The 15,410-nt window shown below is 49.4% G+C and overlaps 1 protein-coding gene across 1 annotated transcript; it reads left to right on the top strand.

Moving 5' to 3' along the window:
* Positions 1–10,858: 10,858 nt before the first annotated feature.
* On the top strand, positions 10,859–11,773 carry LOC135441927 (olfactory receptor 14I1-like). Its single transcript, XM_064701478.1, has one exon. It carries the CDS (start codon positions 10,859–10,861, stop codon positions 11,771–11,773), a length of 915 nt encoding a protein of 304 aa, XP_064557548.1.
* The last annotated feature ends 3,637 nt before the right edge of the window (positions 11,774–15,410 follow it).

Raw genomic sequence — 15,410 nt, 5'->3', positions numbered from 1 at the left:
ACACCGCAACACCCCACCTAATGCTTTCAATGTGGTTTTTAACAGTCCGTTGTACCTCTCCACTTTGCCTGCAGCTGGTGCATGGTAGGGGATATGGTACACCCACTCAATGCCATGTTCCCTAGCCCAGGTGTTGATAAGGCTGTTCTTGAAATGAGTCCCATTGTCTGACTCAATCCTCTCAGGGGTGCCATGTCTCCACAGAACTTGCTTTTCCAGGCCCAGGATGGTGTTCCGGGCTGTAGCATGAGACACGGTAGGTTTCCAACCATCCAGTGGTGGCCTCCACCATGGTCAGCACGTAGCGTTTGCCCCGGTGTGTCTGGGGCAGTGTGATGTAGTGAATCTGCCAGGCCTCCCCATACTTGTACTTGGACCACCGCCCACCGTACCAGAGGGGCTTCACTCGCTTGGCCTGCTTGATGGCAGCACACGTCTCACAGTCATGGATAACCTGAGAAATACTGTCCATGGTTAGATCCACCCCTCGGTGTCATGCCCACTTATAGGTGGCATCTCTGCCCTGATGGCCTGAGGCATCATGGGCCCATCGACCTAGGAATAACTCTCCCTTATGTTCCCAATCTAGGTCTATTTTGGACACCCCTATCTTTGCAGCCTGGTCTACTTGCTCATTGTTTTGGTGTTCCTCATTAGCTCTGCTCTTGGGTACATGGGCATCTACATGGCGCACCTTCACAGGCAGTTTCCCTACCCTGGTAGCGATGATTTCCACTCATCAGCAGCCCAAATTGGCTTTCCTCTACGCTGCCAGTTAGCCTTTTTCCACCTCTCCAGCCATTCCCACAGAGCATTGGCTACCATCCATGAATCAGTGCAGAGGTAGAGTTTTGGCCACTTCTCTATCTCAACAATGTCCAGGGCCAGTTGAACAGCTTTGAGTTCAGGAAGTTGGCTTGATCCACATCCTCTTTCAGTGGCCTTTGCCACCTGTTGTGTGGGGCTCCATGTGGCTGCTTTCCACTTCTGGTTCATTCCCACAATGCGGCAAGAACCATCAGTAAAGAGAGCATATCGTGTATCTTTTGCTGGCAGTTGGTTGTATGGTGGAGCTTCCTCAGCCTGTGTCACTTCTTGTTCCCTTTCATCAGCGAGTCCAAAGTTTTCACCTACCGGACAGTTTGTAATTATTTCCAGAATCCCAGGGTGATTCAGTTTTCTGGTACGGGGCATAACAGCATAACAGTGTGATAACAGCAATCCATTTGCTGCATGTAGCACTGGTGGCATGGTGCATAGAGGGAACTTTTGCTTTGAACATCCACCCCAATACTGGTAGTTGCGGTGCCAGGAGGAGTTGTGCTTCAGTGCCTATTACCTCTGAGGCAGCCTGGACTCCCACATTCTCCACCAAAAAATGTCATGGTTTAGGCCTGGCACAAAGCCAGTGCCCCCCCATGAGAATACCCTCTCCCTGGTTTCTGCTGTGAGATGTGACCAGGAATAAGCAAAGCAGGCTCTGGCTTAGAAATAAAGAAAACTTTATTAACTAAATTACAAGAAAATAAGAAAGAGGGAAAAAAAAAAAAGAAAAAAAACCTTACAAAAGCACTTTCCTCCTCCCCCCCACCAAATTTCCCAATGCAATACATTCCCCCAAATCATCAACTTTTAGTCCGGCACTACCCTTTAGAATACTCAATCTCCAGTTCATGAGGACGAGAGGAGTCCTTCTTGCACCATAGTCTTCTCCTGGAAGCACGCTGAAACCTTGTGTGCTTCCATGTCACTCGGCACCACCCGGAAAGTCCTTTTGCCATCATGACACCTTCCTTCCATGCCCAGTGCTCTCACCACTGTGCATGGACCAGAGCTGCTTTTGTCTTTTAAGGATGCCTCGTCTCACTCCAAAAAAAGGCACAGCCTCTCCTTCGGGACATCTATCCCCCCCATTTTTTCACCCCTGGGGCTGAGGGGTACCCACACTGAACCCTCCCAGTTCTGAGGCACTGCCTCCCCCTAAATGCAGTCTCTGTGTCACAGGAATAAAACTGGTTAAGTCTTGGCCACACAAGAGAAGTCCAGCCAGAAGGCCACTCCGTCATCTCTCCCCACTCAGTCAGTCTTCTCCACTTCCCTCGGGCCTAGTCCTTGTTATCTCATCTCTTATCTCTCTTCTTATTCAGCTCCAGGAGGATCAGCATTTTGCAAGGTCTCAGTCATGTAAGAAAAGGGTTAAAAATTTCAGTCTCTGCCTGTCCCAGAGCTCCGGCACTCCCACACTGCTGCCAGGCACCTTGTCACCACACACCCACCCCTTCTCCTCCTCGGCCGGCTGCTATCACATTCCGTCACCAGCTCTCCCTCTCTCTCTCCTGGGGGGGGTGGCTACCCAATGTCTCTTGGGGCTCCTCCACCCTTCCATCCTCAAGGGCCTCCTCACCCCCTATCTCTGTCCAGGCCCAGGCCTACCACATGGCTGCCCCTCCCCTGTTGGAGATTTTTTCAGGGATGGCCTAGAAGGCAGCTGTGAGGAGCAGATTCTCACAGCCTGTTTCTGTGAACAGCAGAGGTTCTCAGGTTATTTTTAACTACAGGTAAAAGTGACAAACATGAAGGCCTTGAGAGCCTTGCACATCAGAGTTCTCAGGCAGCTTTCTCATAACAAGTGGATGTTCTATCTTTGGCTGTTTTGGGAAAGCAAGAATAATTTTGAGAACCCAAATCTTGGTATTGGAAACATAAGGAGGAGTTGGTGTGTAATCTCTGGCCTATTGTGAGCTCAGATTTTGCAATATGCATGAAGTGGATTAACACTGTTATAAAAAGTGATTGATTGATTGATTGATTGATTGATAAATCGGAGTCGATGCTGACCAACGCAAGGTGGGTCGTCTCCCTCCAACTTCAATATATGGTGACCTCCTTGACGTGATATTGCAACACCACGAGAAGTTGGAGTAAAGGGTCGGGTTCCGTGTCCAAAGCTGCAGCCGGGACAAAGCAGCCGGAACAGCAGAAGCGTCAAGAAAAAAAAAAAAAGCGAAAAGACGCCGAGAGACGCCGTGCTCCAGGACCGTAAAAGACGAGCCCGACTGATACGTGCGGCACGAAGCCTAGAAAGAGCTGCAAAAGCGCGCTAATTAGAGGTAATGGGAAGGCAAGCCGCATATGATTTTTTATTTGCTTTTTTACAAAGGGGACAGATTAAGGGGATGAATTTGCAAAAGGATTTAACGGGACTTTGGACTAATGGCTATGCTGGAGGGATTTTCCTTATTCTCCTTACAGTTTACGACTTAACGGGATGGCGTGAATTCGGTGATTTATCATGGGAGAGAAGTAAAACTGTCAAGAAGTTGAGCAGCCGCGCCGAGCGACCGCCTGTAGTGCTGCGCTGTAGCGGCGATAACAAAGGCAGCGGCGGGGAGAAGCCGCGCCGCGCGGTGAAAACCGAGCCGAGTAAGCCGCGGGGGGCCGCGGCGGAAGCCGAGCAAGCCGCCGCAGAATCCGCACCGAGAAGCCACGCGGAGAGCCCAGCAGCAGTGGGAGCCGAGAGCGGCGAGAGCAGCCACGCCGCGCCCCGCGCGGAGGAAGCCTCCGCGGCTGTGGCGCGGACGGAGCAGCGCCAGCACCAGCAGCGCCGCGGCCATGCCGAGTCGAGCCAAGCCGCTGCCGCGCCGTGGGACGAGAAGTTTGTTTTCGCCAGCTCCGACATTCGCAGGGAGCCGAGCGCCGCGGGGGGAGCGGGGCCGCCGCGGGGGGAGCAGCCGCAGCCCTGCAGCCAGCGCCAGGCAGCCACCAGCAGCCCGCGTGGAAGAAGCCGCGCCGTGCCGAGCAGGTGGGGGGGGCTCGATCCTCCTCCCGACATTCACGCCGCGAGAGCAAATTAACTCTTGGTAGCTCTGCTCTAATTTTAAGCTACTTAAATCTGTTACCTTGGTTTATATGTATTTCATACTAATTCTTAGAAGCTTTGGGTTTTCTTTTTTCCTCTCCTGCTCAGACTAGTAGTAAGCCAGGTGAGAGAAGACTGCTGCTGTTCTGAAGTAGTTAATACAAGTTAGTTACTAACTTAGAGTGAAGCTGAGAAAAGTAGGCACACCTTTTACCTTTCCTTGCTGCTACAAACAGGGCCTTAGCTATGAGGGACCCAGGGCTGGAGTGCACTAGACTAAAGCTCCTAGACTCTCTCTCTCTCCTGTCTGTGCAGTTTCTGTTCTTGCCATGTCTGTGCTTGGCTGCAGGTAATCTGGAGTCTAAAATAAGAGCCTGCAGTGGCTTAAGCTGCTTTAGCTTCCTTCTCTTAACTTTTAGATACTCCTTTCTGAGTTTCAGAACTCCAATGGTATGCAATGTAGCCTTGCTGTTCCCTGAAAGCTAAATTAAGAGTGGTAAAGAAAAAATAGTTTTGGTATAAATTAAAAGTTTTATTAAATTACTGATATAGAAAGTAATGCATAAACACAAACTTTAAATAGTGTATGTGTTTTAAAGATTTGAGCTAAAAAATGTCTATTTTACACAAGGAAAACATCTGTTGATGTGTTTCCTCAAAGAGGCATTTTATAAAATTGCTATATAATTTTTAAATAAGAATTGTTTCCTTTCTCTGGATCCAAAAAAATGTTTATTTTTTAAAAGTAGTAAAGTGGTGTTTCCTACTCCAAAGCCACTTTTGAAAGTATAATAATAGTAGTATAAGTGAAATAATAAAATATTAAATAAATAATAAAATAATGATAAATTGTGAAGTAAAATAATGATAAATAATAAAATAAATAATAATAAAAATATAAAATAAAAAATTTGAAATAATTAATAATTTCAAATTTTAGTTAATAAAAGCATTGTTTTTAAAAGCATGTGATTAATAAAAACATACAGCATCTGATATTCATTTTAAGATATCACTTTTTATCATGATTGCAAGCAAGCAAACTTTTGTTGACCAAAAGTTTTGTGTTAAAATTAAAATTATATTAAGTATAAGTTATATAAAATTTAAAAGCGCTGATTTTGTTAAAATTAAGCTTAGGTAATGTTAAGTTTTGTTAAGTTTAAATATTTTAACTATTTTAAGTCTAAGTATTGTTAAGTTTGAGTAATGTTAGATAGATTTATACTTTTATAATAAGCATTTAAGCCTTGCTAGCTAAGAATATTGCTTATAATGTAATAGTTGTTAGAATTGCCTATTTTTATGTTACAAAGAGTGTGACAGTTAGCCCACAGATCTTTTCTGATTCTTGTTTAAGTTTTATTAGAGTTAATTGATTTTACATATGAGTTTTGTTGATTTTAAAATAAGTCTGTTAAGTTCAAATATTTTAAGTGTTTTAAATGCATGCTAATTCTTCACTACTCCAAATCAACCAAAGACTGAGAAATAACCCAGCTGATGACATTTGAGCCAAAAGATTACATCTGTAAAACTGATTTTAAACTTTTCTGAGAAACCCAATTAAGAAGTAGATGTGAAAACTTCAAAGACACAAACATCATTTTTCAGACTCGCCGTTCGCCTCCTCCCCAGGTGCACATGAGAGAAGACAGCTAACAGCTTTTAACCCTTTAGAGTAAAAGCCATTACTCAGACCATGGCTGGGGGTCTTTATAGAGATACTGAGTGTACTTTTGAATGCTTTGCTTGTTTTGCTTTATATTCTTAGTAGTGTTCAAGATATGGTCAAAATAGTGATAGACAGACCTAGCATACCAACCTCCTTGTGCAAAAAAAAAAAGAAAAAACCGAGAGTTGTTGGAGATTTTTTCAGAGATGACTTAGAAAGCAGCTGTAAGGAGCAGATTCTCACAGCCTGTTTCTGTAAACAGCAGAGGTTCTCAGGTTATTTTTAACTACAGGTAAAAGTGGCAAACATGAAGGCTTTGAGAGCCTTGCACATCAGAGTTCTCAGGCAGCTTTCTCATAACAAGTGGATGTTCTATCTTTGGCTGTTTTGGGAAAGCAAGAATAATTCTGAGAACCCAAATCTTAGTATTAGAAACATAAAGAGGAGTTAGTGTGTAATCTCTGGCCTATTGTGAGCTCAGATTTTGCAATATGCATGAAGTGAATTACACTGTTATAAAAAGTGCCTGATTGATCAATAAAGTGGAGTCGATGGATGACCAATGCAAGGTGGGTCGTCTCCCCCCAATTTCAATAGTCTTTGACTCCTGAGTTCCAGGACTCACCTGTTTTCTAAACATTGGAAAGCACTCTGTGCTGTTCTTTGTATGGAAAAAATCATCCTTCTCCAGGCACAAATGTCTGACATTAGGATTCCACATTCATAATTTCAAATATCCAAGGGTTGCTCCAAGCAAACCTGCCAGGACAGACAAGTCAGGCTTGCCTTGGCCTCTGGTGGTTGATGTTTATCAGCTCCTGAAACATGGAGCTCTGTGGCTTCCTTCCTATGGAGACCAATGTGACATTTGGGAGCCTTGTGAAATGAAAGGGCCATTGTGAAACTGCAGAGCACCAAGGATCCAAGGGACATTGTGACACTGTAGAGCCTTGTGGAACCAAGGACATCATTGTGGCTCTGTTGGGCTGCATGGTCCCAAGGGACCATTGCAAATCAGCAATGTGGGAGTTAGCCCAGCTGTAACTCAGAGTCAGCCAGATTTTACCCCAAAAGAACTGGGCGTGAGTTTCAAGTCCTAGGAGTCATTCTTTTAACTTAGGGTGAGCTTGAGAAGTCCCCCATAAGCCTTTAGTGTTGTTATGCTAAGTTGTCCAAGTTCTACTCCCCTATTGGTTTATTGGTTACTTATTTCTTCTATATGTTATTGTTCTGGTTTTCTAGCCCCAAGTATCTATGTTGTTGCTTCCTCCTTGACTCAGGTTTTAGGATCCTGCCCCTTGTACTGTGCTGGACTTCTCCATGTTTATTGTTTTTCACCCTGTTATTAAAGTTCCTTTTAAACAACCCCATTGATCCTGCTCCTTTTCATTTTCACCACCCTCGCCCTGAAGTCAGGGAACCAGAGAGGTTTATTGCAGCCACCCTCATTGGGACATTTGGCACCCGAACAGGGACCATGACATTCAGGGCTCCCCGTGTCAGTCATGTCAGCTGGGGTTAGCTGATGGATAGGTCAGAGCTCCCTGGGATTTTGGATTGTGCCAGGCTCAGCAGATTCATCGTTGCTTCAAGGGACCTTGGCCAGGATCAGCAGGGACAATGACGGTTTCACCTGCATCGGATTGCAGTGGAAATGCAAGATGTTCATTGCCCATTTAGTCACTGTGTTTTTACAGTATGTACCCATGTCCTATAATTAATTTGGAGTCTTCCAATGGCTCTTCCCCATAAGGCAGAGAAAGAGAAAAATGGGCAGCCAGATGTTCAAAGTAGAAAGGAGCATATATGGATGCTTTCATTCTCACTGATCATGACAAAATATTTTCAATGAACAAATTAAAATCAATCATGAGGCGGATTATTAACAATTTTCCAGAGGCCTTTGCTGATGAAATCCATACCACTGAATTTTGGGTACTCAGTGGGAGTTAAACTGTACAATTTTTGATCAAAAGTGACCCCATTGAACCCTGCATGCTCCCCATCTTCCACACCAAACTTGACCAGCAAGCAGTGTGTTGAAAACTCAATCCATTGGTAACTCCTAACTTGGGAACTCCCCTCAAACCTGCCTTTCTCAACCTTTAATGATGGTCCAAGATGGCAATGGCCATGCTGACTTGGAGCATCATGGCCTGGAGACTCAAGACAAAACAAGCCAAAATATGGCTCAGGAGCCTGACCATCCACCCTCCATCTTGGTTCCTCCACTTCCTGCTACCACAACTTTCGCCTCTGCCCTGAAAAAAGCTCCAGACTCCACCCACACAACTGCGGGTCCTGCCCTCACTGTCAATCATTCCCTCTCCACCCTGGACCATGCCTCCAGTTAAGGAAGGAGACTGGCAAATAGCCTCAAAATTCCTCATTGCCTTGTTATGTTATGAAAAAAGGGGGCAGAATCCCAGGTATCAGCCACTGGTTTGCAGGGAAATCAAGGATCTTTGTATCTAAAGACCATAGGAAGGACTTACCTTGCTTTAATGACCTAATGAGGGCCATGTTTACAGCACATTTCTCAACCACCAATGATTTAAAATATATTATGTTGTTGTCATTTACAGAATACACCCTGTGGGAAGAGGGATGGAAGTGTTTATTATGCTAATAGCAATGACTATGCTAATAATGAGGCAAGGGCAGAATTGACAATCAACCATCCAGCTGGAGAAGGACAACACAGCCTACCAGATGATCAAGCAGTAGGTATCGCCAGAGAAGCATTGGATGATATCAAAGAGATGGCTTTGCAAGCTTTAATCCAGGTATCAGATGGTAGCATCCTCAATTTGAAATACTTTGGGTGGCTGCAGCTAAAGCTTTAGGACCATTAGACCATCTTGGGTGCCTGTTAAGTAAGCAAACCAATGCTACCTCCTTCACAATGAGTGGCCTGCTCTCAGACACAGAGACCATCAGACATGCCAACATGCAGAACAGTGATAGAGTTTTTACTTGGATACTTGGGCATGGCTTTGTAGACTCTGAGGGCATGTGTTGCATGAACCTCTCCAATCCACAGCAAGTCAACCACAAGAGCATTCACGTACTGAAGGAAGGTTCAAAAGCTTCAAGTGGAAAACAACGACTGGTTCAATAAACTCTTCCAATCCAAGGGACTAAAGGGTTGGATGATGTCTATCTAAAACAGGACTATTAATTCTTTTAGTGGTCGTTGCTGTTTTGGTAATTGTCCCACGTATGTTTGGATGCTTTCAGAAAGACTACAAAATTCTTTCAGTTCCATCTTTGTTGTGAAAGAGAAAGGGGGAAGATACCCAACACAGGATCCTCATGGACACCTTGGACAACAGAATTGGAGGCCAGGATGGCACAAAAACCTCTCAGACACTCAATTTTGGAATAAATTCCTTAAAAGCACCTAAAAGTATACTAAAATCCATAAAGCACCTTAAAAATCCTGAGTATCTCAAGGCATTAATGAGCCCCACTGAGTGTCAGTACAAAGCTCTCCAGGACTCATTAAAGCAGATAACCTCTCACAGAGTGTGTATCAAAAGGGAAACACCAAGTACCTTAAAATAACTGAAGTACCCTGTAGTATTAATGAGCCCCACGGAGTGTTGTTACTGAGAAAGCCTCTCCAGGGAATAATTACAGCAGAAAATTGGAGGCCATGATTGCACAAAGCTCTCAAAGACTCCAAGGCAAAAGCCAAAGCCAAAGTTCTTTGAAAAACCTGCAGTCCCTGCAGGGAGCATTAAGGAGCCCTCAGGGCCATTGCTGAGCAAGGCTCCCCAGGGACTCCTTCCAGCAGATCCTTGAGGCCACTGGGATGTGGGCTAGGGGGGATGCTGAGGGCAGGACAAGGAGCTGACAGTGCCCAGCCTGGCTGGGGCTGTGCCAGGAGGCCCCAGTGCCTCAGGACAAGGTGTCTCCTCACAGCCCTTGGTGGCACAGACCCTGCTGTGCCCCAGGGCACCAAGACTTGGCTTCTCTTTGTCCCCACCTGTCATCACTGCCTCCAGTTCTCTGCTCTGCCTGGGGACACTTTCTCATTTGTGCTCCTCAGTGGGACCCATTAAAAGTCCAAGAAAGTTTGGAGTTGGATTCTGACTTGGAGTTCTGGAGAGGTTTCTTCAGCTGCCTCTCAGGGACTGATGCTCAGGGCCTCAGCACAAAGCCCCAGAGGCTCATTAAAGTCCTTGTGCTGTGTCTGTGCTGCTGAGCTGGGCGGGCTCCTGGCACAGAGGCAGCTCCTGGAAACCAGGAAGAACTTCAAAAGCACATTTCTCCTGATGAGCAGCTCTTCTGCCAGCCCAGCAGGGCTGGGGCACTGCCTGCAGCCACCCTGGGCACAGCACAGAGGCACAGAGAGCTTCAATCAGTCAGGGCTGGGAAGGTGCTGAGAAGTGCCTGGGGCAGAATCACTGCCAGCCCTTGGCACAGGAACCTCTGGCTGCAGGACAATGCAGCTGCAGCTCCTGGAGCCATCTCCTAAAGCTGGAACATCCCAATGCCTGCAGACCCTGTGAGTACATTCTCTCACTGTCTCTTGTGCAGAGCAGCCAGGGGTGCCCAGGGCTGTCGTGCAGAGCAGGGTCCTGCAGCCCAGGGCGCTGTGCTGGGGCAGGGACTCTGCTGCCTGCCAGGGACAGCTCTCAGCCAGCCCTGGCAGCTGCTCCCAGCATGGGGTGACAAGATCTGGGTTGGAGGAGACAGCTGGTCAGGCTTGGAAGTGTTCTCCTTTTGTGGGGAGGGTGCTGCATTGTTCAGGACTGCTCCTAGTAGGGCATTTGACTGCAGAATATTTCCAAGTAGATTTCACAGGGAGCATAGTGAAGCAGGGGCTGCAGAAAAGGGAAAATCCTGCTTTTTTTAAACCACTGGTCTGGGTTGGAAATTGCACACAGACATTCATCACTCAGTTAAGGTTGGAAAATTAAATTCTTTGTGATCTGAATAAACCAGGGAGCAACAGCAATCAGCACAGGACCCCAAAGGCAGCATCAGTGTCGCTTTTCCAGGCTCCTCAGGGTTGCTCTGACATTGCCATCAGAGGCTGCAGAGCCAGAGCTGCCCCTGAGCAGTGCCTGAGCTGGGAGGGGTCTGCAGGGCAGAGCTGAGCCCCCAGGGCTGGGCTGGGCTCTGGCAGCACTGGCAGGGCCCAGCCCTGGGCACAGGGAAGCAGCTGCTGGCAGGGACAGCTCCAGGCAGCAGAGCCCTGGGCAGGCAGTGGGGAGAAAGTGCCCCCAGGCTGTGCTGGGATATTTAAAGTTCTCTCCAAACCCAACTATTCCATGATTACTTTTTTTACAGAGCCCCATGCCAAGACAGCACAAATGTCCAACAGCAGCTCCATCAGCCACTTCCTTCTCCTGGCATTGGCAGACACGCGGCAGCTGCAGCTCCTGCACTTCTGCCTCTTGCTGGGCATCTCCCTGGCTGCCCTCCTGGGCAACGGCCTCATCATCGCCGCCGTAGCCTGTGACCACCACCTGCACACGCCCATGTTCTTCTTCCTGCTCAACCTGGCCCTCAGCGACCTGGGCTCCATCTGCACCACTGTCCCCAAAGCCATGCACAATTCCCTCTGGGACACCAGGAATATCTCCTACACTGGATGTGCTGCACAGCTCTTTTTCTTTGTGTTCTTCATTGGATCAGAGCTTTCCCTCCTGACCATCATGTCCTATGACCGCTACGTGTCCATCTGCAAACCCCTGCACTACGGGACGCTCCTGGGCAGCAGAGCTTGTGCCCACATGGCAGCAGCTGCCTGGGCCAGTGCCTTTCTCTATTCACTGCTGCACACAGCCAATACATTTTCCCTGCCTCTGTGCCATGGCAATGCCCTGGGCCAGTTCTTCTGTGAAATCCCACACATCCTCAAGCTCTCCTGCTTTAAATCCTACCTCAGGGAACTTGGGCTCATTGCAGTTAGTGTGTGTTTGGTATTTGGTTGTTTTGTGTTCATTGTTGTTACCTATGCACAGATTTTCAGGGCTGTGCTGAGGATCCCCTCTGAGCAGGGACGGCACAAAGCCTTTTCCACCTGCCTCCCTCACTTGGCTGTGGTTTCCCTGTTTGTCAGCACTTCAGCATTTGCTTACCTGAAGCCCCACTCCATCTCCTCCCCATCCCTGGATCTGGCCCTGTCAGTTCTGTACTCGGTGGTGCCTCCAGCCCTGAACCCCCTCATCTACAGCCTGAGGAACCAGGAGCTCAAGGCTGCAGTGTGGACACTGAAACATTAAACTGCTGGCCCGTGTGTGCCAATCACTTGTAATAAAAGTAATCTTCAATACTTCTTGTTGGTTTCCTTTTGGAGGTTTTTTATCTTTTTTTTAATTTAAAATATTTTCTATAAACTGATGTCATTGTTTGTGCCACTTCTCATTTTCTTTCCCTTCTCCTTTACTGTGACCCACAGCCTATTTCTATGAGGAGCTGTGCTCTCAGTGGCTGTAAATGAACTAAAGGATGTCTCAGGAAAGTTTTCTGCAGAGATGCCCTTTTGTTCCTTCTCTGGAGCGGCAGCAGCAATGTCTGTGTGCAGAGCTGGGGGCAGATCAGTGCTGGCCCAGCAGCTGTGCCCAGCAGCAGCAGCACTTGGTGTTGCCAGTGCTGCTGCCGTGGCCCTGCCCCGCTGCCCTGGTGGCCCTGGTGTTGCTGCAGGGCCTGAGTGCTCTCAGGGCCGGGCACAGCCCTGGGGGTGGCAGTGCCGGGGCTGCAGCAGGGACAGGCCATGGGCACTGCTGGGGCAGCACTGACGCCTCAGGCCAGGCCTGGGGGCTCCAGGCTCCTTGCCCAGGCTCTCTCAAGAACACCCCAGGCCAATGCTCAGCACAGAAAAGCCCCGTGAGCAGCCCCAGGCTGGCCGTGGGCAGGCTGGGGGCAAACAGCATGGCTGGGGCTCTGCAAGGGCCCTGGGGCAGAGGGGAAGGAGCAGCAGAGCAGAGGCTGATCCATCCCCAGTGCGCTGCACAGCCCAGGGCAGCGTCCCAGAGCGTCCTCATGGAGCTGCCAACAACATCCCCCCTCTGCAGCCCTGGCCTCTCCCCCAGCTCACACAGGTGCCCCATCCTTGCAGGCACAGACATGGCAGCACTGGCTCAGCAGCCCCTGTTTGCATTGCACACAGCAGGGGGAGCACCCCCATGCTGTTGGTGTGGGGACATGAACCTGAGGGAGCACAAATGCCATCAGCCCCTGGGGCCAGCAAGGGCTGGGGGACACCAGGGAAACCACTCAGCTTTGTCCTGGCCTCTGCAGTCAGCCAGAAAGTTTGTTCCCATCAGCTGGGAGTTTCCTGTCCCACTGCAGACGCTGTTGCTCAGAGCCAGGGCTGCCTGGCAGCCACCCCCAAACTGCCCTGAGCATTTCCCTGGCTTCACCTTTGCTTTTTTTCTACTCTTCCTTGTTCAGATTTCTTCCTCTCCCACCCCTGTTCCCTCCCCTGCAAACAGCCCATCCCTGTTTGCCCTTTCTTGTCTGACTCCACTCCTCACTGCAGTTTCTGACATGGCACCATGGGAACGTCCCTTGGGCAGCAGGATCATCCTATAAGTGCTGCAGAAATTGTCTGCAGGTTCCTGCAGTGCCTGGTGCTTCTCCCTTGCCAGAGGCACCCCAGGCCAGGGGGGCACATCTGGGCTGCTGTGTCTGGCTCTGGGGCTCCCTGTTCTGGGCAATGAGGAGGAGTTGCAGAGGCTCTGCAGGACTGACAGGATGGGCTTTGGGGCTGGCAGGAGAAGCTGAGGGACCTGGGCTGCTGGAGCTTCTGAAGAGGAGGCCCAGGGCTCCTCCTGCAACTGCTCCAAGCGGGGCTTCAGAGAATCACAGAATCAGCAAGGTTGGAAAAGACCTTGGAGATCATCAAGTTTAACCTGTGCCCTGGCACTCCTTGTGTCCTCTTAGCCTCCTCTTCTCCAGGATAAAACCCCAGCTCCATCAGCCACTCCTAACAGGACTTGTGTTCCAGACCCCTCACCAGCCTTGTTGCCCTTCTCTGGACATGCTCCAGTCCCTCCATGTCCTTCTTAAACTGAGAGCCCAGGACTGGACACAGCACTTGAGGTGCTGCCCAGCCAATGCTGAGCACAAGGGAAGAATCCCTGCCCTGCTCCTGCTGGCCACACCATTCCTGAGCCAGACCAGGAGCCATTGGCCTTCTTGCCCACCTGGGCACACTGCTGGCTCATGTCCAGCCTGCTGTCTGTCACTCCCTGCAGGTCCCTTTCTGCCTGGCTGCTCTCCAGCCACTCTGCCCCCAGCCTGTAGTGCTGCAGGGTTGTTGTGGCCAAAGTGCAGGACCCAGCACTTGGACTTTTTAAACCTCACCTTGTTTGGTTTGGCCCCCCATCTATCCTGTCCAGGAGCCCTGCTCCCAGCATGAGCCCATTTGCTGCCCCTGTGTGCTTCCATTTTCCTTGTCACTCCTAGAATGATCCTGGTCACTTCCCCTCACTCCTGGCAGGATCCCTCTTCTTCCCAATATGAGCCCAGTTGTTCCCAGTCATTCCCCATTTTTATGCAATTTGTCCCCAACGTGGTCCCAGGTTCTCCCAGTTGCTCCCACTTTCATCCAGTGTGTTCCCAGTTCTACCAATTGCCCCTAGTATAGTCCCAGTAACTCCCAGTATAATCCCAGTCTCTCCCAGCAGGGCCCCAATCACTCCCACTTGCACCCAGTTGCTCCCCAACACGGTCCCAGTTCCCCCAGCACATTCCCACTGGCTCCCAGTTTGGTCCCAGTCACAACCTGTATGGTCGCAGACACTCCCAGTATATCCCAGTTGCCCTGAACATTCTCGTAGTCATTGCCAGGCACTCCCAGTTACCTCAGCATGGTTCAGCTGCCCCCAGTTTTATCCCAGTCACTGCCAGGACATCCCAGTTGTCACCAGCATGCATCCTGCCATTCCCAGTTGCTACCAGTTCCTCCCAGTGTGTGTGCAGGCAGCTCCCAGCATGGGCCTGGTAGCTCCCAGTAACCCCAGTCAGGGTCTATTGACACCCACTATAATCCCAGTGTGATCCCAGTCACTCCTAGTATGATGCCAGTCACCCCCTGTGTGTTCCCAGTTGCTCCTTTTCAATGCCAGTATGACCCCAGTAGCCTCCAGCATGATCCTCATGCCTCCCAGTCTCTCCCAGTATATCCCAGTCACCCCCAGCATGCTCCCAGTCATTCCCACTTCCTCCCAGTTGCCTTCAGCCTGATTCCAGTTGCCCACAGCCCCTCCCAGTCAATCCCAGTATGATTCCAGTCACCTGCAGTATGATCCCAGTCTCAGCCAGCACTGACCCAGCTGCTCCCACTGTGATCCCAGTATGACCCCAGCTGCTGCTGGAATAGCCCCAGTTGTTCACAGTTCCTGCCAGTATGATCCCAGTTTTCCCTAGAATAGTACCAGTCCCTCTCAGCATGGTCCCACTCACTCCCAGTTGCCCCCAGCATGGTCTCAGCTGTTCCCAGTGTGGTTCCAGTCCACCCATTATGGTCACAGACACTCCCAGTATATCCCAGTGTGCCCAGTAATGTTCTGGTTAGCTCAGAATGATCCCAGTCTTTCCCAGTTCCTCCCAGTTGCCTCCAGCATGATTTCAGTTTCTGGCAGTTGCCTTAAGTAAGGTCCCAGTTGCTCCCAATATGATCCCAGTTATGGTGTCAGTCCCCTCAGCATACTTCCAGTACCTTCCAGTTGATCCCAGTTCCTCGCAATGTGCCACATTTTCCTCCCAGCATGGGCCCAGTAGCTCCCAGTAACCCCCATCAGGATCCATTCTCATCTGCTGTAGTCCCAGTGGCTCCCAGGATGATCCCAGTTGCACCCAGTCACTCCCAGTATGGTTACAACCACCCCCAGTATGATCCCAGTCACTTGTAGA

This window comes from Zonotrichia leucophrys, unplaced genomic scaffold (assembly GCF_028769735.1).
Source record: "Zonotrichia leucophrys gambelii isolate GWCS_2022_RI unplaced genomic scaffold, RI_Zleu_2.0 Scaffold_701_26271, whole genome shotgun sequence".
In the NCBI taxonomy this organism is placed as follows: domain Eukaryota; kingdom Metazoa; phylum Chordata; class Aves; order Passeriformes; family Passerellidae; genus Zonotrichia; species Zonotrichia leucophrys.
Note: the sequence above shows the minus strand (reverse complement) of the source record. Positions and strands in the feature narration are given on the sequence as shown.

Coding starts and splice junctions, on each gene's coding strand:
- LOC135441927 (XM_064701478.1), top strand. CDS start 10,859: ATGTCCAACAGCAGCTCCATCAGCCACTTCCTTCTCCTGGCATTGGCA.